Source organism: Vigna unguiculata, chromosome 7 (genome assembly GCF_004118075.2).
Source record: "Vigna unguiculata cultivar IT97K-499-35 chromosome 7, ASM411807v1, whole genome shotgun sequence".
NCBI classification, from domain to species: domain Eukaryota; kingdom Viridiplantae; phylum Streptophyta; class Magnoliopsida; order Fabales; family Fabaceae; genus Vigna; species Vigna unguiculata.
The window spans coordinates 37,849,281-37,875,262 of NC_040285.1; the positions used below are offsets into that span (position 1 = coordinate 37,849,281).

Below are 25,982 nucleotides of genomic sequence, written 5' to 3' on the forward strand. Positions count from 1 at the left end.
CAATGTTTTAAACAATATTTTTTATCAACCTCAAAAACTTGAGTTATACCTAAAATTTATAATTTCCAAGAATCATTATTCCAAAATAAGAGATGACTTTTGTAATAGCAAACTTTCCAAAATGTTGTGAAATTTTTCTCCACCAAACAAATATATAATATACAATCATGTATCATAGTATAAAATATAAAAAGTTAAATATATTTTTTGTTTTTAAACTACTATAAAAGGTTGTATTATATGTCTATATTAAGTTATAAATTATGTAATTCTTCTATTTATGAAAGTCAATACAAGATGAGACATAAATATAAAACTTCGTTTATTACATGAGACACATTAACATATCATTTATTTTTTATATTAATTTTCATAAAATATTGATTCATAAAGTACGAAATATAAGAGTATGATATATAATTGTATGTGATGATATATATATATATATATATATATATATTACTTTCATTTAAATGTCATAATTTTTTGTTGTGATTTTAATTATCTGAATTATAGTTCAAAACTGTAACAACCAATGTGACTATAATAAATCATATTGTGACCAAATTATTCAGTTAAACAATTAAATTATATTTTATTTTATTTTATATCATATAGTAAACAGTTTAGTTAATTTGGTCAATATTTTTATAACTTTAATGCTATATTTAATAATAATGATAACGTTATTTATAAATGATATTTATAAAAAAATATTATTATTATGTAAAATGTTTTACAGTTATTAATTGGTTAAAATAATAATTATATAAACTAAAATAATAATTAGGATGATATTTATAATGTAAAACTTCAAATTGATTATTTAACATTATCGTATAGCACAATTAAATAAATAAGTCATATATAAAAAATATTATATTTATCTATGTTATTCATGAATGGTAATATTCCAGTTTTCAGAAATAAATTAAACCAGATAACAAGTAAAAAAAATTCTAACTAAATTATTAATGCTTGTTTTTTTATGTTATTAACGATATATTATTTAAATGATAGTGTTTTCTTCTTGTAATGCCATCATTTATTATTAAAGGGATAACAATTTAAATATATCACTAGCGTCTTATAAGATCAGTAAACAGTACTACTGTTTATGTTTAAGGTAAGAGAGAATAAAAAAGAGAAAGAATCAAATAAAAGATTTGGATTTGATTTGGTAGATATTTTTTGAATAGAAAAATTAAATTAATTGAGTAATGTAATTAATTAGCCATCTATATTTTTAATCATTTGTGACAATTGTCTTAAAAGTAGTGTAAATGATATTTTCTTTCGTAATATCACAAAGATTATGTACTCTACCATACCATGTAAGTTTATATTAATGTTTAATGATAAGTACTTTAATATTTGAGAATAATTATATTAATGATAATTTTTTCTTGTTAATGATAATATAAATGCTTTGATGGTAGCAGACCCTGCTTTTATTTATTTATTTTTATAAAATCATTTCACATTAAATGGTGACGAGTTTTTAAATTACAAATTGAGATATAATATAAGTAGTAAAGCAATCATGTTTTAATTAGAAATTAATATTGTTATTAATTCTATTTGATAAAATATTAGTTTAAAAGTTTAATTTAGAAATAGATTGAGGAAGATGCCTAGAAGATAAATTTCCAGTTTCCCAATAATACCACACCTAATATTAATATATATATATATATATATATATATATATATATATTATTTATTTTCTTTTTATCTTAAAAGAAACAAATTTAATTATACATGTATTTTTTTATCTCAATTCAGTTATTTTTTTAATAACATTTGAACAAAGTCTTTAATTTTTTTTTCTAAATTCAACCATATAATTATTATAAGATTTAATGAGACTGTAACAATAAGAAAATTTAAATATAAAATATTAATATTTGTTTTCTAATAATAGTTTTACTAATTAGATGAATTTGCTATATTGTTCAATTATTAAACATTAAATATTCTGTTTGAGTTTCTTATCATCCAACTTTATTTTAAAGTAACCCATAAACACAAGTAAACAAACATATGAACAAATACAGTATTATTTTAAAAAATATCGTTATAACAACAAAATATACTTTAGATAGTAGTTTTAATAAAATTCCCAACTCAGTATGAAAATATAACATTATTTTTTAAGAAAATACTTAAAAAATCGTATTATTATTTTAAATTATTTGACATCAATACTTATACATAGATAAGATACACCTATTGGAAATAAAAATTTATTTTTCATATTCTATACCTAACCATACTTAATTACGTGTTAAATTTATTGTACAATTGAAAAGTTTTAATTAAGTCTTTGATAAATTGTTATAGTATATCCAATATTCTGACTACTCAATATATTTATATTTTAAAAAATAGTTTTTTACCCAGTATTCTGACTACTCAATATATTTATATTTTAAAATTTAGTTTTTTAATTAGATTTTCATGTTAACACAATGGTATGACGATTAGATGTTTGATGTATTTTTATTTTATTATATCACATAATTTTTAGTCAAATGTTTTTTACACTTTTTAAATTTTATAATTTTAAAATTTAAATTTTGTAATTTTATAATTTTATACCTTTGAATTAAGTAAAAATTTTTATTTATCAAATATTGTATGGTGAAATTTTATATATTTAGATTGTGTGTAGTTAAATTTTGTACGATAATTTATAATTTTGTACGTAAGAGTATTTTGTTTGAGGATGTGATACTAACATATCATAAATGAGTTAATTTTGGTCATTATATTTTGTTTGAGGATGTGATACTAACATATCATAAATGAGTTAATTTTGGTCATTATTTAGCTTGTGTTATTGTTTGTCATCTGTATTAATCTTAGATAGAAAAAAAAAAAAACAAAAATTTGGATATTTAGACTAAAGGAGATAAATTTAAAGGAAGATGAATTTATTTTTTTTATAAAAATGACCGGATAATGTGATAAAATGATAGATTACAAATATTATTTATTTGATAAAAGAATAAGATTATTATTTTACTTTTTGTACATAAAAATAATTTAACTTAAATTGAAAATAATATAAATTATATTTTTAATAATTTACATTATCATATTTTTATTTTACTTATTTTTATATTTTATTGTTTTTTATGTTTTGATTTTGTTTAATATTTTACGTTTTATTTAATAAAATTGAAAAAGAGAAATATGTAGATTATATTTTGTAAATAAAAAAAATTCATAAATTTAGAAATTTTATAAACTAGATGAGTGAAATATTAAATGGTCAAAGATTATCAACAATATCACATGTTTACATGGTTGGGCAAATTGTAAGTCAAAATAATTAAAAAGTATTTCAAACACATTAAATATGCATAGATTAAAAAATATATATTAAAGATGATCTCTTACGATTTATTTAAGTAGCAAATATCGAAATCTAATAAGAAATTCTATAAATTGAATGTTTGACATTGAATATTTGATTTTGCACTAATAAAAATAAGCTAGCATATATTTGTGCACTAATAAAAGAACTAAATATTTAAGTAAAAATAATATGTTATTCTTTTTTATTTCCAAAGTAATATAAATATTATAAAATCAGTTTTTAATAACAAAATATTAAAAATAATACTTTCTATCATTTATAAAGCAAACAGCTTATTTTCAGGTGGCATAATTATGTTATGATTTTTAACATAATAATATTTCTCTGATAATTATGCTAACGACTCTCCCAGATAATTTATCATATTTTTTATAATAAAAGAATGAACTTTTAAATAAGAAAAAAACATAAAAACTTTAAAAAATAATAAATTACAAAATATTAAATTAATTTAAAAAGTATAAAAGTGTTTTTTATTTATTAAAATGGGTAAAAAACAAATAAAATCAAATGATCAAAATTTTTAAATTAAAGGCATTATTTTAGTTTCTTAAATTTTAAAAAGTTATATTTATTGTCTATACTTAAAAATAATTTTTAATTTTTTAATATAGAATTTTAGTCCAAGAGAAATTTTCGCCAATTTGAATGGAGTTGAGAAAGTCAGAGACAATGAGTAAAAGAAAATATATTGGAAGATAGTAAATAGAATGAGGAATGGTGCCACGTCACAGAATTTTGTATAGTCAAAAGCTTTAAACGACAGAATAGCGAGAGGACAACAAATCACTTCCACACATTTAGAACGACGTCGTCCACGTGTACACCCAATTCTGAAAAACGAAAACACTGGGCTAAAAATAAGAAAACTAAAAGCATCGGGGCGAAAATGAAACACTAATAAATTGATCCCAGGGCGATGTGCATATAGTGTCACTCCCTCACTCCACAAACCCTAACCCTCTTCTGTTCCTCTCTCTCCCTCTGCGAAGATGGCTTCACGCAGACTCGCTTCGTCTCTGCTTCGATCTTCCCTCCGCAGATCTCAATCCAAGCCCTCAATTGCTGCATCTGCATCCAGACTCTCTTCCACCAAGCGTGCTTCGCCGCACGGATTCTTGCTCAACCGTGTCGCGGAGTACGCCACCGCGGCTGCTGCTGCTGCCGCTCCTCCTTCTGCGCCTCCGCAGAAGAAGGAAGTTGGCGGTGGTGGGAAGATCACCGATGAGTTCACTGGGAAGGGCGCGATCGGGCAGGTTTGCCAGGTTATTGGTGCCGTCGTTGATGTCAGATTTGACGAGGGTTTGCCTCCGATCCTGACTGCGCTCGAGGTTCTGGATCACTCCTCCAGACTGGTGTTGGAAGTCGCTCAGCATTTGGGCGAGGGTGTTGTTCGAACCATTGCTATGGATGCCACTGAAGGGGTCGTTAGAGGGTGGCGCGTCCTCAACACTGGCTCCCCTATCACTGTAAACACTGAATCTTTCTTCGCTTGAATTCTTCAAATTTGTTTCTCATTTTTTTCTGCTAACTTTTTAATTTTGATTTAGTACCCGATTTGGGGATTCTGCGAAATCTTGAATTTTATTTATGCATATGGATTTGATTATATGTTTTTTCATTAAGGACGTAGGGTTACGTCCTGGATCTGAAAAGATGCATACATTTTAAATTAATGATTTTTTTGGGTAGCTTATTATTTCTTGGATTGATTTGATGTTTTACTTTGGGTTATTTAGCACGATAATGTATAGAAATCATGTTATCAGATATACTCCTTTTGTTATTATACATACATCAATCTATGGTCATTGCCCTTTTGATTCCTTGCACTTTTGATTTAATTCATTTGGAACGGTATCTCTTTGTAGATTTGAGTTGTTTTTGAGGTGAAACTCTGTGGACATACAATACGCACGCTGATTAAGCTCATTTTGATATTTTATTATATGTTGTTATGTTACTTTGTCTTCTAATATACATTATGGTTTGTGTTTAGGTTCCTGTGGGTAGGGCTACCCTTGGCCGTATCATTAATGTCATTGGTGAGCCTATTGACCAGAAGGGTGACCTAAGTAAGAACACATAAATCCTTTTCTTTTATATGAATTAGCTGATCAGTAGATAAGGGCTTTCCCTGTTATTCCCGTGAAATGTTTTTACTGATAGGAAACATTGTTAATTTCCTCAGCAACCGAACATTATTTGCCTATTCATAGAGAAGCTCCTTCTTTTGTTGAGCAAGAAACTGAGCAGCAGATTCTTGTTACTGGGATCAAGGTAATATCCTTTTTTCTCTTTCATATTATCTCTTCCCTTTCGTTGTTTGGGTTACCTGTCTCCTTGTGTGTATGCCTATGTACTGATTTTTGCATGAATTTTAATTACAGGTTGTTGATCTGCTTGCACCGTATCAAAGAGGAGGAAAGATTGGGCTGTTTGGTGGTGCTGGTGTAGGAAAAACTGTGCTTATTATGGAACTTATTAACAATGTTGCAAAAGCTCATGGTATGTGCTTTTAATTTAATCTTTTTAACGTTTTCTTTTATCTTTTTTATGCTGAATGCTGACTGATTGCATTGATTAGGTGGTTTCTCTGTGTTTGCTGGTGTTGGAGAACGAACCCGTGAGGGTAATGACTTGTATAGAGAAATGATCGAGAGTGGTGTCATCAAGCTTGGTGAGAAGCAGGTGAGTTGAATGCTGTTCATGACACTTTCAGCTGCCTCTGTAATACTTTTATTTGATTATCTTACTAACTTGTCAACTATGGTTGCATCATTATATCAGAGTGAAAGCAAATGTGCTCTTGTGTACGGTCAAATGAATGAGCCCCCTGGTGCTCGTGCTCGTGTTGGTCTTACCGGGCTTACTGTGGCTGAACACTTCCGTGATGCTGAAGGGCAAGATGTGCTTCTTTTTGTAGACAACATTTTCCGTTTTACCCAAGTATGTCTTTTGGCCTGCTTGTTGAGTGTATCTTTTATTTTCTTGGGGATATACCTTGTATTCTAACTGTTTCTTTTACATTATGATGTATCATGTAGGCTAACTCAGAGGTGTCTGCTTTGCTTGGTCGTATCCCATCTGCTGTCGGTTACCAACCAACCTTGTCTACAGATCTTGGAGGTCTTCAAGAGCGTATTACAACAACCAAAAAGGGTTCAATCACCTCTGTCCAAGCTATCTATGTGCCTGCTGATGACTTGACAGATCCTGCTCCTGCAACCACCTTTGCTCATCTGGATGCAACAACAGTGTTGTCACGACAGGTTTGATTTCATTGCATTTTTTGAAGTAGCTGTTGCATTGAGGTTTATGTTATCGTGTACTAAATAGTTTGATTTTCATGATACTGAATAGATCTCCGAGCTTGGTATCTATCCTGCTGTTGACCCCTTGGATTCTACATCTCGTATGCTGTCACCCCTTATTTTGGGTACGGATCACTATGAAACTGCTCGTGGTGTACAGAAGGTTCTTCAGAACTACAAGAATCTTCAAGATATCATTGCTATTTTGGGAATGGACGAGCTTAGTGAAGATGATAAATTGACTGTTGCCCGTGCCCGCAAGATTCAGCGATTCCTAAGCCAGCCTTTCCATGTTGCTGAAGTCTTCACTGGTGCTCCAGGAAAATATGTTGAGTTGAAGGAGAACATTACCAGCTTCCAGGTATTATTTTTTGCCATTTAATCTGAGGCTTTGGTCATATTCTCTCTGATATTACTTGTGTATATATGCGTGTATTTCATCATCTATTTTATTTGTTTCTTGAATATCGGCATGCTTGAAGGTCATTTGAATTCTAATATTCAGTTTCTTCTGAATGTTGAATTGCATTGGTCTTCTAAAATATTGTACGTGCTCGTTCATGCACTGAGCTCTATGATCTACACGCACCTCTTGACTTGAGCTGTTCGTATTCCACTTTTCGGTTATTTAGTTTAGTTTATTGTTTTTTAATAGCTGTGGGCTTTGTTGCGTACCTGTACTGTTCCGTTTGACTTTAGCTTGCACAGCATAATCGGTTATACCCTTGTCTTGTTTTTTTTTTTGTATTCTTGTTGCAGTGATTAAGGTTGCAGTTGTCACTTGTGTGGTTGGTTATTGATTCCTTTGTTATTCTGTATGACAGGGTGTGTTGGATGGCAAGTACGATGACCTCCCAGAGCAATCGTTTTACATGGTTGGTGGCATTGAAGAGGTCATTGCCAAGGCAGAGAAAATTGCTAAGGAGTCTGCAGCGTCTTAATCACATACACAACCCTGCTATCATTTTAGTCCTTTTTTTGTAATTGCTAAATTTAATAATTTAGGAACTATTGGCAATGCCAAACGACAAAATTTTCCATTTTTTGGGTATGAAAATGTGTCAGGTTATTTCCTTCATTTTAATGCTGCCACTGTGAGATGAACTAAGGTCAGGGTCTGTGGCCAACTGCCCCCCTTCTTTTGAAGTTGTGTTATTTAATAAGGGGAAAGGGCAAGAGGATGTATATTTTTACTTTCTGGTTCAGAACATGGATGCATCAATGTTAAAACTTTGCAACTGTTCCATTCTGGTACTTGCTTGCGCAGCTAAATGTGAGTTTTTTATATCAATCTTTTCAAAACCAATTTTATAATTGTTTCCCTTGATTTTTTACCTCGTTTAAGTCTCAATTGTTTTTAAATATATAATTACTACAATGTTATACTTTCAAAATTCATTTTAGGGTACTTGTTTCTGTCATTATTAATTCATAATCAAGTGAGGTGTCTGGGTTTGAGATGCTGTTAAGAATTAGTTATGCATTAACCTGATGTTTGAATATATTTGGATGATTATTTATAAAAATTTTTTAAACTATAGTTGCTTCTAATACTATTGTAATATTATAAAAGGACATAATTCTTTAAGGGGAGAAGGATAAAATAGTATATAATATTGAATTTTATCTTTTGTATTTGTTCTCACTTGTCTAATATACCAAAATAATTGTCTACTTTTACATTTTCATTTGTTCTTTGCTTTCCTTTAATTATTTTTTTAAAGTAAACTAATTTAGTTCCGAAACAATTTATTTAATTATAAGAAACGGAGTGTCATTTAGCAATTTGTATAATCTACTTATAATTATTGTTTCTTATACTTGTATATTTTTTTATATAATTTTCTATATATTTTAAATCATTTATTATGTTTTTTGCTTTCTTTTTCAGCTTTATTTTTATTAAAATTAGGGTAGAACATTTGTTACGGTTAACTAGTTTGAATTGAATCCATGCAACTAGTTTGAATTGAATCCATGCAAAAAAATTATTATGAAGTGATTTTTTAAAACCAATTCTTTTTATCAGTACATATAGATATTTTAATTTATTAATATTATTAAAATAGGACTAACTAGTTATTTATATTCATTTTTTTTATCTATTTTTGCTTTCAAATTTTGCTTTCAAATTTTACTTTCTATTAAATAACTATTTTCTGAAACTAAAATAATTCATGTACTAATTTTTGTAAGTAATATTTTTTGAATTTGATTTTTTTAAAATTTAACTATTTTTGAAACTAAAATAATTATTTATAACAAATAATTATCTACAAAATAAATAAAAAATATTTTTTTTAAAATATTTACATTTATTTTTATTAGTTATAATTACTATTTTTTATTATTTTATTAATTTTGGTTATTATATTAAAAAAAGTATAAGATAATAACATTTTTAAAAGCATTGAAATGAAAACTTGTATAAACATACATATTTTTAGAATTTTTTTAAAAGTATTAAAAAAGCACACACATATTCATAGGATAATTGTAATTTTTTAACTAAATCTAGAGTAATTTGTAATTGATTGAGAATAATTATAAACTAAATAATTATTCTACAAGTTTAATTATGCTTAAATTAGTAATTCTATAGCCTGATCTAATAATAAAATTATCATTATTTAAGATAATCAAATTTATAATATTTTAAAAATATTAAATTATTTATTTAATCATTATGTTTGCATATTTTATATGTTTTACTTCTTACATACAAACTATTATTTTAGTTTTAATACAAATAAAATCTTTTTTGTTTTAGTCTTATCATTTAATATAATTTATGGTGCAAAATGTTTTAATCCTCATCCTCACACCCTATTTATATTTGAGTTCCTATGCATTCACGAATTTATGTTTTAGTCAATTTACCAAGTTTGTTATTTTATTTTATTTTATTAGTATAATGTCAATACATTTTTACTCTCTTCTCCCTTATCCTCTCTATGTTTCCATCTCATTTATTTTTATCTATTAAAAACCTTCCTTCAGACACAAGAACTAATTCTTGAGATTGTAAAGTTCAACTACGTCTTTAGACAAAGCAATTCATCTAAGATGTAAATAGTAATTTCTATTAGCAAAGGTTATTGTGACATTATTCTACTTACATAAACGATATATACAATGTAATTGTATTTGAAAATACAATATATACGATCAATTATGTAAAAACATGTATGTTAGAAGTATAAATATAACACACACACATATATATATATATATATATATATATATATATATATATATATTTAAATTGTGAGAAGTAAATATTATGTAAAAGAATTATCATTTTAATGTTTTTAAAACACATGACAAAATGTGTAGGGTTTCAAGAGGTTGAAAATTAAATATAATAAGAAAAAACTTTAAAAGATATTAGTATAATTAATTATAAAATTAAAATCTAAGACAAGCTTTTTGCAACAATGGTAGTTAACTACGAATTAATATTCAGTTCATTAACACATAAAGAAAAGGTGAAGAAATTCCTCTATAACGGTCACGCAGAGTTCACCACTGGTCTTCAGTTTTGGAGGTACCGATATCTCACCAACCCCTTTGGTTGCTTTCTTGCATTCAATGCTGCACTCTGCTGGAAGTGGGAAGTTAGTAACATTCATTCACTGAGGTTCAATTCAGAAAATCTTGCTTAAAATCTTCAAATCTTGTTTAAACGAAGCGTCATTTTATAGCTTTCCGAGGTCTGATTCGAATGTTAGAAGCCGAAGGCGACGATCAAGATCAAGGTCATGGAGACGGCGCCGTTCCAGGTGTAGCTTTGCAGAAACGCACATCCTTTCTCATGAATCTGTTATCGTATATTAGACATGCACACATGAAAGATAAGAGTTATATGATCCAAACACGTTCTTTACAGTGATGATAGTTTTGTTCCTTCTATAGGAGTCACGAGACTGGTGACTGGAGGAATCCTGGAAATACTTTGTATGTTACAGGCCTTCCCGGTTGGGCAACTGAGAGGAATCTTCGGGAGCTTTTCAGAACACAGGGAGAGGTATGTCTCAATTTAGGAGTGAAGTTTCTTTATTTTTCCTTCTCATTTTTACATTTTTCATAAGTGGGTATGGAGTGGGCTTAAATTTAAGTATTTTCTTTTTGCATAGTGTGTAACTAAAGAAATATTGATTTCTAAAGTTTAATTGAGTTTAAACGATGCTTGTGGACCAAGGAATGCTGAAATGTAATTTTAACTCATTTTCAATTGGCAACAAATAAAAAAAGTGGCTATGCATATGTGTAAACTTACATTTCCTATTTTGATATTGACTTAAATTTTATGGTTTAATTTGTAATTAATGATAGATATGATAGTATTGTTATGCATAATAAAGCCTTGATTTTTTCCTTAGATGGGTAGAATATTAAGTAAATTGCGGAATAAAGAGCTATATATGATCCATGCTACCTTAATTACAATAGTCTGATTTCTAGAACTATATATGAAGTTGAACACTTTCTGTGACTGGTTATGTGATGATTTTGTTGCGTGTTGCATTGATATTTGTTTTAACATATCAGATTATGTGTGTCTATAGTGTTTTAAGATATATATATCCTTTGTTACTTGTGGCAAAGTCGATGCTTAATATTGATTAAATCATCGCTTTTGCTTTTCAGGTTATTGACTGTCACTTGATAAGAAATTATTCGACCAATGAATCTTGTGGATATGCTTTTGTCACTATGGCAACTAAAGCTGATGCTGAGCGCTGTATCCAGTATTTCCATCACTCTGTTCATTTTGGTCGAGTGATAGTTGTGGAAGTGGTAATATTTAGCTACTGGTTTCAGAATGAGTCTAACCAAAAATTTCTACTTTCCGATAAACATTCCCTGATAAGTTTTGGCAGCAGGTCTTCTCTGTTGGTTTTACCCTGTCATTAGTTTAATTAAACACACAAAGATCAAAGTAAACTCGTTTATGATTAAATTAATGGGGTTGAGATCTTCTGCTTTCTACCAGCAAATGACATCACGTAATGGCTTCTTATTGTTTATCCGTTAAGCCACACAAATAGTAAATTGCTCTTACTACTGTTTCTTCCTGTGGTTGGTTATGTTATGTCTTTATTTGTGTGAAGTTGATTTATTGAACTGCCAAATGCTTCAAACAGTAGTATATGAGTATGTTGTAATCTTGTATCAGTATGTTCCAAATGTGTCATTATCTTATTTGCATATCTTTGCAGGCAAGGAGAAAGCGTCCCAGGACTCCTCGTGGCAAGTACAGGGTTAGAAGATACGAGCAGGGTAACTTGGAGGGTTATCTTCCCTCGACTTTTGCAATTCTACCATCATCTGTTGTCGATTTTTTAACTTTTTTGGACAGATTTTCATTTCTACATTAAATTGTGCACTTATTTTTGAATCAGAACAATGTTGACATTTGTGGTGTTAGTGATTTTCTTGTTGTGATAAACATACGCAGAACAGCAGAGAAGGAGACAAACACTTAGTCACTCACCTACGCAACAGTGGGATGAAGATCGTTATTCATGGGACCGATCTCGTAGCCTGTCCCCTGTACGAAAGGAGGATAGATATCGTTATTCAAGTGACCGATCTCGTAGTCAGACACCTATACAAGAGGAGGATAGGTATCAATATTCAAGTGACCAGCGAGGAAGATCACGTTCTCCAGAAACACAAAGGAGGCAGAGTGAGTAGTTGTCAGTTGCTGATAGTTGCCGCCATTCAAGATTAAGAAAAAGTGTCCCGACCCATCATCGCCTCCGATATTTGAAATCGTATCCTTTTGTGTGTGCAAAAGAGTCATAAACATGTTGTTGTTAATCAGGTTACTTGTTGTACCAAGGTTGTCTTTTCTTATACTAGAGAGCATGCATGCATTCTGCAAAAATTTGGTTTATTTTCCATCTCATTAATCTGGTTGTTTCTTAATGGCCGAACGTATTGTTCATTGCTTGAAAGACTGAAAGATATATGGAAGTCACGCCCTACCTCTTGTTTTTCGGAAGTATGTATAAATTTGCGAGTGACAGATTCTGCAGGATTGTGAACACAAAATAGCTTCTTTTTTTTTTTTTTTTTTTTTTTTAAAATAGGATGAAGCCGTGATGATTCATGACTACATTTAGATCGAAGGCTGATTTCTCTTTTCATGGTCCCTGACGGTTAAAAAAAATGAAATTATTACGACTCATGATGATTTCATTTCAATATTTTTTTAATAATTTTTTAAGTATAATTAAATACTTTTTTATTTTTTTAATTTGAGTTGATTGGTACAATAAATAATAATAAACTAAAATATTGTTGGAATAAAGATAGACATTAATATATATTAATATTCATTAAAAATTAAATAATAACAATAAAGTTTGTGGAAATTAATAATACATTTATTTGTGGCCTCTACTGCCACATGAAGGTCCTATGGGTGGTTGTTGTTGGTGTGATTCATCATCATCTTCATCTTGATGAGTTTGATGAAATTGGGAATGATGAATTGTTGTTTGGAGTGTTTGAAAAGGCATTGCCGGATGATAGAATGACAATGATGATGAAGATCCTGGATAATGGATATACAATTGGTGTCAAAAATGAGGTGCCAAACATGTGTGATGGACTTGCACCATAACTTGATTAAGACAAAAAGAATGCATATGACAAAGGCACGTTTTGGAATGAGGTGTTTGATGGGTTGTCATGCAAGAGTTGGAATGTCCAAACATTTCACCGTGATCCATAGATGATTGTCCAAAAGATTGGTGCGGATGATGTATAAAATCTGGAGAAGATCCGATACAACCAATGTAGGGTTGTGAAGGTGGTTGGAGAAGTTCTTCTGACATACTGTAACATAAATAATAGGGTTATTGTCATGAATAAGTATGCATGATAAACATATGTACAATATTGAAGTAAAACTAACCTCATCGTCAGAATAATGTGTAGATGGAGATATATAGCGAATAATGTATGTCATTTCTCCCCCTCAAATTGTTCTTGTGAATCTGATACAGGTTAATTGAAGGACATCATAGGAACAATTGTCCTTAATGTCAGTAGTTTTTGCTTTATCTAATTTTCCAATATACTTTATTATGTAATTATTTATTATCTAACGTAATGATTTTAATATTTTTAGTTTGATGAAAATATCATTAAGTCTAACTAACTTTATCTATAATTTACTAAATTTTACCAAATAATTATGTTAATTTATTCTAACAATCAACTAAAATAAAAAATATATATATAATTTCTAGGCGTAAAAAAATAACAAATAAAAACACAGAACTGAAACGCTTACAAAAAAGTTATTTAAAAAATAAATACTGAAGTGAACTCGTGAATGAGTTATGATTAGGTCTTAATTGCGAAAAAAATTAACCACACTTATAAGGATCTAATGTCCTCTTGAGTCTTAACAGCTTCGTCTTAACTCTAAAATAAGAAACAAAAGAAGAAGACCCAGAATAGGTTCTGCGAAAACTCGCATAGAAATATCTTTTACATGTGACGCTGCATAAAATGCACGTGTTGGGTTGTTGTCCGACATATCTGATCTATTCCGTATTTTTATTTAAGTAGAATGCATTCGGATTTTACATCCGTTCTTTTTCCCAACTACAATCTAACCAAATCTTAATTACATTCACAAAATAGACTTGCATCAATATTACTCCATTTAATGAGTTATTATATTTGCAGGTCAGGCTAATTAATTCACTAAACCTACTAGTATAAGACAGGCAACTTTTGACTTTTTTTTTACAATTAATTATAACTATATATATATATATATATATATATATATATATATATATATATATATATTTATTTAGACTCTCACTTGTTTTCTTCTTTTCATTTTTACATTTGTATTGTATTTTTTATTTATTATTGGGTTAAATATGTTTTTGTCCTTTAAGTTTCTGTGAAATTTGGAATTAGTCTTTCTTCAAAACTTTTGACCAATTTAGTCTTTTATCTTTAAAATTGCGTGAATTTAGTCTTTTTAACCAAATTTGGTTAAGTTTATATGATGTTCAAGCGCATTTCATGATAGTATTTGAACTGTTTACACCGTTTGACACATTTTCGCTTTAATGTTAACTCAAATATTATCATAAGATACGTTTAAAATATTAAATAAACTTAACAAAATTTGGTAAGAAAAACTAAATCCACATATTTTTAAAGATAAAAGACTGAATTGGTATAAGATTTCGAGAAAGAACTAATTCTAAAATTCAGTAAAACTTGAAGGACTAAAAACATATTTAATCCTTTATTATTTAGGCAAGCTTATCACAACCTGACGTCAACTTTTATAAACTGGATTGTGTAATTTATAGTGTCATAAGAAGTCGAATAAAATGTAATGGTGATTTGTGTTGTGTGCACAGTACAAGAATATTTATTATTCGAAAAATAATGATATTTTAATCATTTTTTAAATTTATTATTTTAATATTTTTTAATTATTTTTTTAATTGTTTAATGATATAATGTGATGATCTGAGGAAGTGAATTAAAATACAGTATTCCTAAACAAAATCTTATTTTATCATCAAATCACATAGGTATTTATTGTGTTTGCCAATCTGGTAAATAAATATACGTTTAGGAATTGGTATATATATATTATGAATTGAATATTATTTTTTCTATTCATGAGTATATAAATATGAACATCTTCATTTTATAACCATTTCACCAAGAATTGTATTTTTTTTTTCCTATCTCTCTTTTTCATTTAGTAGTTTTTTTTTTTAGCATTAAGAAAGTTATTAAGTTGTGGAGCAAAGTGAGGACCCGGTCCACAGCAGTCAAATCTAAATGGAATTTTTAATTATTTATTGTTATTTTCTTATTTTTATCTTCGTTTTTTTTCTCTCTTTTATTACTAAACCAAAAGACAAAATGACAAGAGAAGTGTCTAACACAAACGACATGAAGGCAAAATGGGTGGTCCTCCTCGTTTTCACTTCTTCTCATGGAAGAAGCAAAATCCAACACATACACCTTTTATAATTATAATTAGAGACGTAATTGTAATCGTTTTGTTCCAATAATACATTTTCTTAATATTAGATTCATTGTATAACAAAGTCTTTGTAAACTCATCTTCAAAAATTGAAAATCAATCAAATGATGAAAGGCAGAAATTAAACATGTTCCACGCGTTTTCTATCATTTTAAAAGTCATGAAAAGAAGAAAAATGTAACTTAATAATTTTCTAAATCAGGTTAATAAGAATAAATACTATTTATTACCAAAACGACAAGATAATATTAACAAATCTTTGAATAATTTTATTCTTTTATATTCATTTTATTTTAACTAAATCTATATGTTACACTATTTCAATTTAATTTATATACAGCGATTAAATGATGCTGGTTCGAAATGCTGGGGGAAAGGATTTTATTTAAAATAATGTAAGGTTATAGTGAGAGAAAATAATGAAGTTATTTTTCTTTTTTCTAAGACAAAACCGTAACAAATTCAAACAAATAAAAGATACTTATATGTAGAAGTTATTTAAATACATTATGCACGGATTTAAAAAAAAATTGGATTAATTTTTATAGACAAATTTAACAAAATTTTTATAAATAGATAAAATTAAAATAGATTTTTTTTTATTTTTTAATCAAAATAAAATAATAAAATAGTACCTCTTTTATTTAAATAGATAATTTTTCAATTGTAAAAGGAAATAAAAATTTGTCAACCTATATTTTTCCTCTTTAAAACAAGTTGCTATAATGATAGAATGATGAGAGAGAAGGACAAGGAAAAAGAATTTGATAATATCTTAAGTAAAACAAATAAATACGATATAATTAAATAATAAGTAGGGACTGATGTGACAGTCAAATTTACATGATTAAAGTGAATTAAATACAGAAGGCCCAGTGTGTTCATAAAATTGAAATGTGGAAAAGTAAACAAAGGAAAAACCTGTGGTTTTTTCTTTTCCCACTTCTCTATATATCTCTCTATCTCTCTCTGTGACTCTCTGCAACCCTTTTGAGGATTGAAAAACATGGAGGAAAGTCTGCTACACAAGCACGAAGAAGAAAGTGAAGAAAAAAGAGTGACATGGAGAGGTTTCAGTGAAGAAATGAGAAGGATAAGTGTTATAGCAGGGCCTATGGTGGCTGTGGTTTCTTCCCAATACTTGTTGCTAACTGTGTCAACCATGGTAGTTGGTCATTTGGGTGAACTCTATCTCTCTAGCGCCGCCTTAGCCATTTCCTTATCAGGGGTCACTGGTTTCAGTCTTCTTGTAAGCTCCTACTATCACTTTCTTTCTGTTTCATCATTATTAGATCTAGATATCATTTAATTTATGTCATATTTTGTTGGTTCTCTCATAAACATTATTGATTGTACAGGACCCAGATAATCAATTTTTCTTTTATGAACAAAAACCTGGTTGTTGCCACGTTGTTTTTGATTTTGATGATGGAAACTAACGTGTGAAACTAACAGTAATTTTAATGATTCAATGTGACACTCGAGGTTTAGCTTTCAGAAAGGGCACTGTGCCTTTTTAGAAAGACATATGATATGGTTGTGCTGCCAGAAAGATACCACACACAGTTGAAATAATCACCTACTTCACACTTCCCCATTTATTGCTTCTTTTAATTTTATGATTTCATCGTGTCGTGTCATATCTGTTGCTTTATTATTAAAAAATGTATTAATATACTTGGTTTTTTTAATATAGAGCTATTATTGTTTGACAAACTTTTTTTAACAAAGTTTTCTTATTTAGGTAAAACCTTGGATTCTCATTATTTTTAATAAATAAAAATAATAAAAAATTATCATATTCTTTTGTCACTGTTTTTTGTCTCTCTCACACACACTTGCTATGTTCCCCCAACGTTGTTTTTGCACTAGGCGACCAGAAGTGCCGCCACATTTGAGACTGTAGCATCAGAGGAGATGTGGTTTTTCTCTGGTTTTCCTTGGCATTGTTATCTTATTTATATGATGAGTATTATTATTGAGGAGGGTGATGATAGATTATTCTGTTGCATGTGTAAAAGTTGTCAGACTTATCAATACCTGTATGCATTTTGACAAATGAGATAAGCACTTGCGCAAACATTTAGGAGATGACTCAGGGTATGCTTCTCAAAAGAATTGTTTATGAAAACATCTTGTAACTTGTAACAAAATAGTTCAATGCATGATAATTGTTTGAACGTAATTCAATATAATAAAACTGATTTATCACATAAGAACTGTTCCTCTTAATATTTTGACTGTAACACTATGTTTGTGTTTAGTAATCAGTTATCTCATCAACTATTTCAAGAAAGTAATTATGCATTTGTTTGAAAATCTACTTATGCTAACAGATGGGACTGGCTAGTGGACTAGAGACAACTTGCGGACAGGCTTATGGAGCTCAGCAATATCAAAGAATTGGAATGCAAACATACACTGCCATTTTCTCTCTCATATTGGTTTGCATTCCACTGTCAGTCCTTTGGTTCTACATAGAAAACATACTAGTTTTCATGGGCCAGGACCCTCTAATTTCACATGAATCAGGGAAATTCATACTTTGGCTTCTACCAGCACTTTATGCAATGGCAATTCTACAGCCATTAGTTAAATATTACCAAATCCAAAGCATGCTTCTTCCCATGCTTGCATGTTCTTTTTTCACACTTGCTATTCATATACCTCTTTGTTGGGCCCTCGTGTTCAAAACAAGACTGAATAATGTTGGTGGAGCATTGGCAGTTAGCATTTCAACGTGGTCAAATGTGATTCTTCTTGGATTATACATGAGATACTCCTCTGCCTGTGCAAAAACTCGTGCACCCCTTTCTTTGGATCTGTTTAAAGGAATGTGGGAGTTCTTTCGTTTTGCCATCCCTTCGGCAGTAATGGTTTGGTGATTAATCTTCCTGTTCAGTTAATATTTTACATATTCACTTTATCAGATCATACAAAGTTTGTGTAATATATTGTGCTGTTTTTCCAAAATTTGTATATAACATGCATTTTTTTGTATTCATGTTGATGATGGTAGCCTTGAATGGTGGTCATATGAGTTGCTTGTATTGCTGTCAGGGCTCTTACCAAATCCAGCACTTGAAACTTCAGTTCTATCAGTTTGGTAAGTATGTTACACTCCCTTTAAAACTGCAACCAATGATCTATTCTGCTTCCAATTTTCTCTTTATGAGATTTTATAAGTTAATGTGTATGACTAAACTAATTTATTTGTCATTTTTCTACAGTCTGAACACTATTTCAACCCTTTATACAATACCCTTTGGAATTGGTGCTGCAGCAAGGTAACACCATAGACATAATATTCATTGTACACACAGTATAGATCTAAACTAACCATCCTGTCCCCTGGATGATTATAGCACAAGGGTTGCAAATGAATTAGGAGCTGGAAAACCATATGCTGCCCGTGTTGCTGTGTTAGCTGCAATGTCTCTTGCAGTCATTGAGACAAGTGTAGTAAGCGGAACACTCTTTGCCTGCCGCCATGTTTTTGGTTATGTGTTCAGCAATGAGAAGGAAGTTATTGATTATGTCACTGTCATGGCTCCTCTCGTATGTATATCTGTCATACTAGACAGTATACAAGGTGTTCAAACAGGTAACCTTATATCATAGGATTAATAAGTTTCTGGCATCTTTAACATTTAATAAATATTTTAATTTGATCCTTGTATAAACACTAGAATTGAAAATATCGATCTTTCTTTCTCGAGAAATCAATTTTAATAATGGTTTGGTTCAGGAATTGCTAGAGGTTGTGGATGGCAAGATTTAGGAGTTTATGTAAATCTTGGGGCTTTCTACCTTTGTGGGATTCCAGTGGCTGCCATATTGGCATTTGTGGTGCGAGTGGGAGGAAAAGGACTTTGGATTGGTATACAATGTGGTGCTTTTGTTCAAACTGTTCTTCTTTCTCTCATAACCACCAACATAAATTGGGAAAACCAGGTATAAAAGCTCTATCCTTTCTCTCACAAGTATGCTATAACAAAATTTTAGATCAATGAAATGATTCCAAACACTTCTGGGAGCAACTTTGATTTGGTTAATAAAACTTAATGTCCCTTTTGCACATTGTGTTTCAATTGTTTGATTTTACCATGCAGGCCATCAAGGCAAGAAAGAGGTTATTCGATCATCAATTGTCAGCAGAAAATATATTGGTATGAGAAGCTCTTAATCAAAGGCCAATTTTCTAAAGATGGAGACTATTCTCATGTGTTGGAAGTAATGAGTTCTTGGTTTTGTGAAAACTTGGTGCATCTGATTAAGAATACTCGGCATTTTTTGTTAATTAACAGGATAATGATCATCTTTACCAATTTTTGTTTCTGCTGTGTTGTTTAACATCTTAAATTTAAGATGGCAAATCATCCTTATTTCAGTATTTTCTTTCTTTATACTATTTTTGTTTGAAATTACTACAACATCTTTCAATTTCTTAGATAATATAAAAAATTAATTTGATCTTTAATTTCATAATCAAATTTTAAGTTACATATTTGATATTTTTTAGATTTTTCTATGATTATTTTATTATTGGTGTTTGATACTTAAAAATATGTGATATTCATGTAATTATAATATTTGGTATTAGATAAAAAAAGAAATATCTTTTAACATCATATTTTACTTGTTGTGATTAAAAAAAAAAAAACTTTTCAATTAATGTTTAGAATGGTAAATGAGGGATGAAGATGTGAAAAAAAATTAATATCTTAACATCATATTTTACTTGTGATTTTTTTTTTTGTAAAAAAAAAAACTTTCAATTAATGTTTAGAATGGTAAATGAGTTGGTATAGACAGGGATGAAGATGTGAAAAAAAAAACGTATACTCAAATAGATGATAAATGTTGGTTTTTATTTATTTTTAGCATAACTAAGTTCAAAATATCATAAGTTCGAATACTTTTAATTTATTTTCTATATTTTTGTGGTAATTGATTACTCAAATAAAATCATATTTTGTAATTGAATATTTTTCTTAATTTAATGATGTGAAATTGAATTTTTTTTTTAACAATTTGATGATGTGACTATTAATTAAATGATGTGTTATTATCTAATCATCATCTTATTTATATTTTTTTATTATTTTATAAGTTTATAATATTACAATTTAACTATCTTTATGTTATAATTTTTATCATCAGTTTTAACAACTACATATTTGTATAAAAAATAAAAAAAGTATGGCGACACTATTTTTTTAAAATTAAAAAAACCATAAATTAAAACATTAAAAGTATAATATATATTTTGAAAATTAATTTTAAGTTTTCCATATTTGACACATAAATTATAATATAAATATTATAATAAATAATATATTTTTTATATTTTAAAAGGTATAATTATTATTTACAAAATCAAATTGACTGAAATTTATGAAACGACAGAGGCAAAACACATTTGACTCAAACTAAAAAGTCTTAAAAAAAATATCCAAATTAATTTAGGTTATCAATTTTTTTGTCATATTCAACCTATTTTACATGTTTTAAAATTATTTTTCTTTCCATCTCTTCTACTCCATTAAACAAAATAATCTATGGGGGAAGAAAAGGAATGAAAGGTGAAGTGAAATTGTATCCCTTAATTTAATAATAATATTTAATTATATTTAAACATATTTTAAATAATATTTCTATCACAACTTTTTAAACGAATATTATAACTAATGTAAAGAGTTATATTTTACAATTTTCAATTTAAAAAAGACATCATTCGATGATACAATACATTTTTTATTATTCATATTATTCTAAATATACCTTTTATAAATAAACATACTTTAAAAAAAAAAAAATCATTCTTGAAAGAATATAGTTTGTGTCATATGGCTACGTTTTACGAATAGATGGGTGCAATTGTAAAGAAAGTAATACATTTATTTATTTAAAAAAATTCTCACGTATATTTTTATTTATATATCAATAATTGGATAATTGGTTTATATATACGACTATTAAAAAAATATGTATCCATGAGTATTTATAGATAAAATTTGAAATGAGTAGAAAATAAATATCACAAATGGATGTCCACGTATAATAGAAATAAGTAATTTTCATATCTGTTTATTAACAGAAAAAGTATAGATATTATAATATTTATATCCATTAAATTCTAATTTGTCAAAATATTCATATATATATATATATATATATATATATATTAATAAGATTAATTTGAAGATTAAAAATGAACAATATGAAACTTTATATAATGTATCAAGACATGAACATTGATAGAGTTAGCAATTTATTTAATATTTTATTAAAAAAATAAACAATAATATCAAGTAATTTTGATTTGTTTATTTTTCAAGAATCACTCGCATAAAATAGGTTTGGTGATCTAAGCACTACTTACAAGATTATCTAATATGTTGTAATTTTATTTGGACTTATAGACTTTGATTTTATTTTTATTTCAAAATGTGTGATAGTGATATATTATATTTTATTTAAATTGATGGTTAAAATATTTTTAAAATTTTATTTTTAAATATTCATATGTATGCATAAATATTGAGAAATATTGAGAAATACACACATACCCACATAACATATATCCGAACAAATATACTGACAAATACGAAACAAATATTGAATTGAAGATGATAAGGAAGAACTATTACTTATACCCTACCTACCCAATTAACAAAATAAATCAAAATATCATTATCCATTCATTTATATCATTCATATTATCTCGTTTATTTTTTGTACGTTTTTCAAAAGGATCATAGAAAATATATTTGATTAGAAATAATATTTGTAACTATTTAAAACGAAGGTAAATGCATATAAATATTAAGCTTCGTAAATCTGATATTTTAAATATGAAAAGTAATACTGATTCAGAAGTTGTATCACACACAAAAATTAACTGGATTTGATGAAATTTTAAAGGTAAAACTATTAAATAAAAAAATAAAGAATGGATAAAATCTGAGACGTAAGTTTGTTTGACCTGGGAACTAAAATATTTCCCAATACTATTATTAATGTAATATAAAGACTAGTAATTAGCAAATTCAATAAATATTTCCTACCAATATTATTAATATAATAAAAGCAATAAAAAGACAATGATTATGCTCTAAAAAAATAGAAAGTATCCCAATTAAGATCTTAAAGAACACAAATTTCTTTAATTCTTTATAAATTAAATCGATTAAATTATTCAAGGTAAGTAGTTACTAAAATTTCATCTAATTTTTATTATAGAGGATTCCAAATACAATTACTGGGACAAAAAATCTGGTTCCTTGTTACCGTATATATAAATATTTGTTGCGTTGAGTCTCGGAGCAAGTATGTATAAAACGCCATGACTGTACTGCTATTTGTATCAGCCTTGACAAGGCGCAATTTTTCTATGACCCTTCGAGAGAACATGAAAAAGGGTCTCTTGGAGAAGAAGAGAGAGGTGGAAGAAGGTGGTTCAGGCGTAATAAGATGGAGTGTGTTTGGTGAAGAGGTGAAAAGGGTTGCTTATTTAGCAGCTCCTATGGTTGCTGTTACTCTGTCACAGTATTTTCTACAAATAATATCAATGATGATGGTTGGTCGCTTGGGTAAGCTTGAACTCTCGAGCACAGCCATTGCCATCTCTCTCTGTAATGTCTCTGGCCTCAGTGTCATTGTAAGTCTTCTTTTCTATTGAAGCATCATTTGAAAAAAAATAGCTGCTGGTTTTTAAGGTTGTCGTTATGCTATTAAGTTTTCAGACATTTAAGTGTTTGCTCTTTTGTGCATGTGAAATAGTTTGGAATGTCGTGTGCACTTGAAACTCGTTGTGGGCAAGCATATGGAGCACGACAATACAGAAAATTTGGTGTTCAGATTTACACTGCAATTGTGTCTCTTGCTTTAGTTTGTCTTCCTCTGACTTTTTTGTGGATGAACATGGGAAACCTCCTCGTTTTACTTGGCCAAGATCATCTGGTTTCACTAGAAGCTGGAAAATTTGCTTTGTGCATGATCCCTGCTCTCTTTGCTTATGCAGCACTTCAGTCTGTGGTTCGATTCTTTTTGATGCAAAGTTTGATGAGTCCTCTTGTGATGAGTTCATTCATCACTCTTTGCTTCCATGTGGCATTCAGTTGGTATATGGTGTTTAAATCGGGACTTGGTAACTTGGGAGCAGCATTTTCTATTGGCACTTCATACTGGCTGAATGTGACTTTACTTGGATTATATATGAAATTCTCTTCTCAATGTGAAAAGACTCGAGTCCCAATCTCAATGGAATTATTCCATGGGATTGGAGAATTCATTTGCTATGCCATTCCTTCAGCTGGAATGATTTGGTGAGTTTCTTCCTTTTATAATGTTTGATCTTTTATGTGGTGTTTTTATTTCCCTCTAGTTTTCAACTTGCTTTGTTCCTTATATATTTGATCACTGCAGCCTTGAATGGTGGTCACTTGAAATACTAATCTTGCTTTCTGGTCTTCTTCCAAATCCAAAGCTAGAAACATCAGTCTTATCCGTATGGTATGTGTAATTAATCTTAGTCCTTCAGATAAAGATGACTTTATGTGTCTTAAAATCTGTGTTGAAATTTTTACTCCTGACTCAACTATTCAGATGATGCTAATTTGTTGTTTTACTATTAACTGTTTTTCTGACCAGTTTAAACATCAGCGCAACAATCTACACCATCCCAGAATCAATTGGCTCAGCAGCAAGGTTTTGATTCACATAAGTCATAACCTCATTAATCTGTGCATATCCACATTCATGAACAATACTAATAGTACAGTAAGGATTTTTATTTTTTTTTCTGTCTTTTTGATTGGTTTCTCTTTTGTGTTGTTATTCAGCGCTAGAGTTTCGAATGAATTAGGTGCTGGAAGTCCACAATCAGCAAAAGTATCTGCTTATGCTTCCATGATACTGGCAGCTTCCCAGGCCATTGTGATGGGCTCGGTCATTTTTTCTTGCAGACAGATTTTGGGTTATGCATTCAGTAATGAGCAGGACGTGGTGGATTATGTTTCAGAAATGGTTCCTCTCTTAAGTCTCTCTGTTTTACTTGATTGCTTACACGGTACCCTTTCAGGTTTGTTCTTCTTTAAACTACTTTTCAATGCACGTCACTGTTCTTGTACAGTGGAATCTGAGTTATGACATAAAATATAACACTGTAACACTTGTTGTGCATTACAGGTATTGCCAGAGGATGTGGGTGGCAGCACTTAGGAGCATATGTAAACCTTGGAGCCTATTATGCTCTTGGAATTCCAATTTCTGCTATGTTGGGTTTCTGGTTCCAATTTAGAGGAAAAGGGCTTTGGATTGGAATACTGACTGGTGCATTTTGTCAAACAGCTATGCTACTTCTCATAACACTGTGTACAAACTGGAAAAAGCAGGTTTGCTTTTAATTCCAAACCTTGTGGCTCTGCACTTGGCATAGTCCAAAATCACCACATTCACCATGTAATATCTTCACAAATATCAAACTAAACATTTTGAAAAAGTTTAAACTGGACAAATTATCTCTTAATGGTCAAAGAATCTTATCAGTTTTGAACATTTACTGCTACCATGTATTAATTAAGTTGTATTTATTTCTGGGATGTTGTGATTGCAGGCAATTGAAGCAAGGGAAAACATTTTTCAGAGAAGTTTTTCTGTAGAAGATGGATTAGCTTAAGCAAGTGGAGAAGACTCCTAAGTGTATATATAACTTTAGAATGTAGAAAAGATCAATTTTCTGTGATTTCCGAATTAGAGGGGAGAAAAAACAAGTCACATTAAAAGTTAAAAAAATCTATGTAGTAGATAAAAAAAGTCAAATATATTTAGTAATAACCACATAAGCTAGGTTCAACTGATGTTGATATGTTTCCATGGGTGATTAATATTATTTATTTCTGCAAACAATGTTGCTAGTATGAATGATATAATACTTATAAAAGAAATTAAAAATTGTTTATTTAAAGTAAACATTCATTCCGAAACCCACAGAGTTACACTACACAACTATTAATGTAATCATTGTGGTCACCTGATAAAAAAATACATACAACTTTAACTGTACATCTTTTTTATTTTTTATTTTTTATTTTTTATGACTTCAGATTAGTATAAAATGAAACATGTAGATCACGTCCATAACTTAAAAAAAAAAAAACATATGAATAATTTTTATAAAAGAAACATCCACGTCCATCATATATATATATATATATATATATATATATAT

General features: G+C 29.0%; 4 protein-coding genes across 4 annotated transcripts; all 4 read left to right on the top strand.

The window, feature by feature from the left end:
* Nucleotides 1-4,317: 4,317 nt before the first annotated feature.
* On the top strand, nucleotides 4,318-7,990 carry LOC114191126 (ATP synthase subunit beta, mitochondrial). The gene is made up of 9 exons (XM_028080311.1): nucleotides 4,318-4,854; nucleotides 5,385-5,460; nucleotides 5,577-5,665; nucleotides 5,776-5,893; nucleotides 5,973-6,076; nucleotides 6,176-6,334; nucleotides 6,433-6,657; nucleotides 6,749-7,060; nucleotides 7,524-7,990. Exons 1-9 carry the CDS (start codon nucleotides 4,378-4,380, stop codon nucleotides 7,638-7,640), a joined length of 1,677 nt encoding a protein of 558 aa, XP_027936112.1. The 5' UTR covers nucleotides 4,318-4,377; the 3' UTR covers nucleotides 7,641-7,990.
* Nucleotides 7,991-10,423: 2,433 nt separating this feature from the next.
* LOC114191431 (serine/arginine-rich splicing factor SR45a-like) lies at nucleotides 10,424-11,616 on the top strand. The gene is made up of 3 exons (XM_028080603.1): nucleotides 10,424-10,527; nucleotides 10,615-10,726; nucleotides 11,350-11,616. The coding sequence occupies exons 1-3, from the start codon at nucleotides 10,424-10,426 to the stop codon at nucleotides 11,614-11,616; spliced, it is 483 nt and encodes a 160-aa protein (XP_027936404.1).
* Nucleotides 11,617-16,636: 5,020 nt separating this feature from the next.
* On the top strand, nucleotides 16,637-20,154 carry LOC114191900 (protein DETOXIFICATION 12-like). The gene is made up of 7 exons (XM_028081347.1): nucleotides 16,637-16,997; nucleotides 18,085-18,629; nucleotides 18,768-18,854; nucleotides 18,979-19,035; nucleotides 19,114-19,352; nucleotides 19,497-19,702; nucleotides 19,861-20,154. Exons 1-7 carry the CDS (start codon nucleotides 16,755-16,757, stop codon nucleotides 19,921-19,923), a joined length of 1,440 nt encoding a protein of 479 aa, XP_027937148.1. The 5' UTR covers nucleotides 16,637-16,754; the 3' UTR covers nucleotides 19,924-20,154.
* Nucleotides 20,155-23,096: 2,942 nt separating this feature from the next.
* LOC114191432 (protein DETOXIFICATION 14-like) lies at nucleotides 23,097-25,592 on the top strand. Its single transcript, XM_028080604.1, has 7 exons — nucleotides 23,097-23,411; nucleotides 23,534-24,078; nucleotides 24,179-24,265; nucleotides 24,404-24,460; nucleotides 24,595-24,833; nucleotides 24,941-25,146; nucleotides 25,368-25,592. Exons 1-7 carry the CDS (start codon nucleotides 23,097-23,099, stop codon nucleotides 25,428-25,430), a joined length of 1,512 nt encoding a protein of 503 aa, XP_027936405.1. The 3' UTR covers nucleotides 25,431-25,592.
* The last annotated feature ends 390 nt before the right edge of the window (nucleotides 25,593-25,982 follow it).

Bases quoted from the DNA above. Each gene is read 5' to 3' on its own strand.
- LOC114191126 (XM_028080311.1), top strand. From the start codon at position 4,378: ATGGCTTCACGCAGACTCGCTTCGTCTCTGCTTCGATCTTCCCTCCGC. The intron at 4,855-5,384 runs GTAAACACTGAA...GTTTGTGTTTAG, and splicing joins ACACTGGCTCCCCTATCACT to GTTCCTGTGGGTAGGGCTAC. The intron at 6,658-6,748 runs GTTTGATTTCAT...GATACTGAATAG, and splicing joins CAACAGTGTTGTCACGACAG to ATCTCCGAGCTTGGTATCTA.
- LOC114191431 (XM_028080603.1), top strand. From the start codon at position 10,424: ATGTTAGAAGCCGAAGGCGACGATCAAGATCAAGGTCATGGAGACGGC. The intron at 10,528-10,614 runs GTATATTAGACA...TTCCTTCTATAG, and splicing joins TTTCTCATGAATCTGTTATC to GAGTCACGAGACTGGTGACT. The intron at 10,727-11,349 runs GTATGTCTCAAT...TTTGCTTTTCAG, and splicing joins TTTTCAGAACACAGGGAGAG to GTTATTGACTGTCACTTGAT.
- LOC114191900 (XM_028081347.1), top strand. From the start codon at position 16,755: ATGGAGGAAAGTCTGCTACACAAGCACGAAGAAGAAAGTGAAGAAAAA. The intron at 18,855-18,978 runs GTAAGTATGTTA...ATTTTTCTACAG, and splicing joins ACTTCAGTTCTATCAGTTTG to TCTGAACACTATTTCAACCC. The intron at 19,353-19,496 runs GTAACCTTATAT...GGTTTGGTTCAG, and splicing joins TATACAAGGTGTTCAAACAG to GAATTGCTAGAGGTTGTGGA.
- LOC114191432 (XM_028080604.1), top strand. From the start codon at position 23,097: ATGACTGTACTGCTATTTGTATCAGCCTTGACAAGGCGCAATTTTTCT. The intron at 24,079-24,178 runs GTGAGTTTCTTC...TGATCACTGCAG, and splicing joins CCTTCAGCTGGAATGATTTG to CCTTGAATGGTGGTCACTTG. The intron at 24,461-24,594 runs GTTTTGATTCAC...GTTGTTATTCAG, and splicing joins TCAATTGGCTCAGCAGCAAG to CGCTAGAGTTTCGAATGAAT.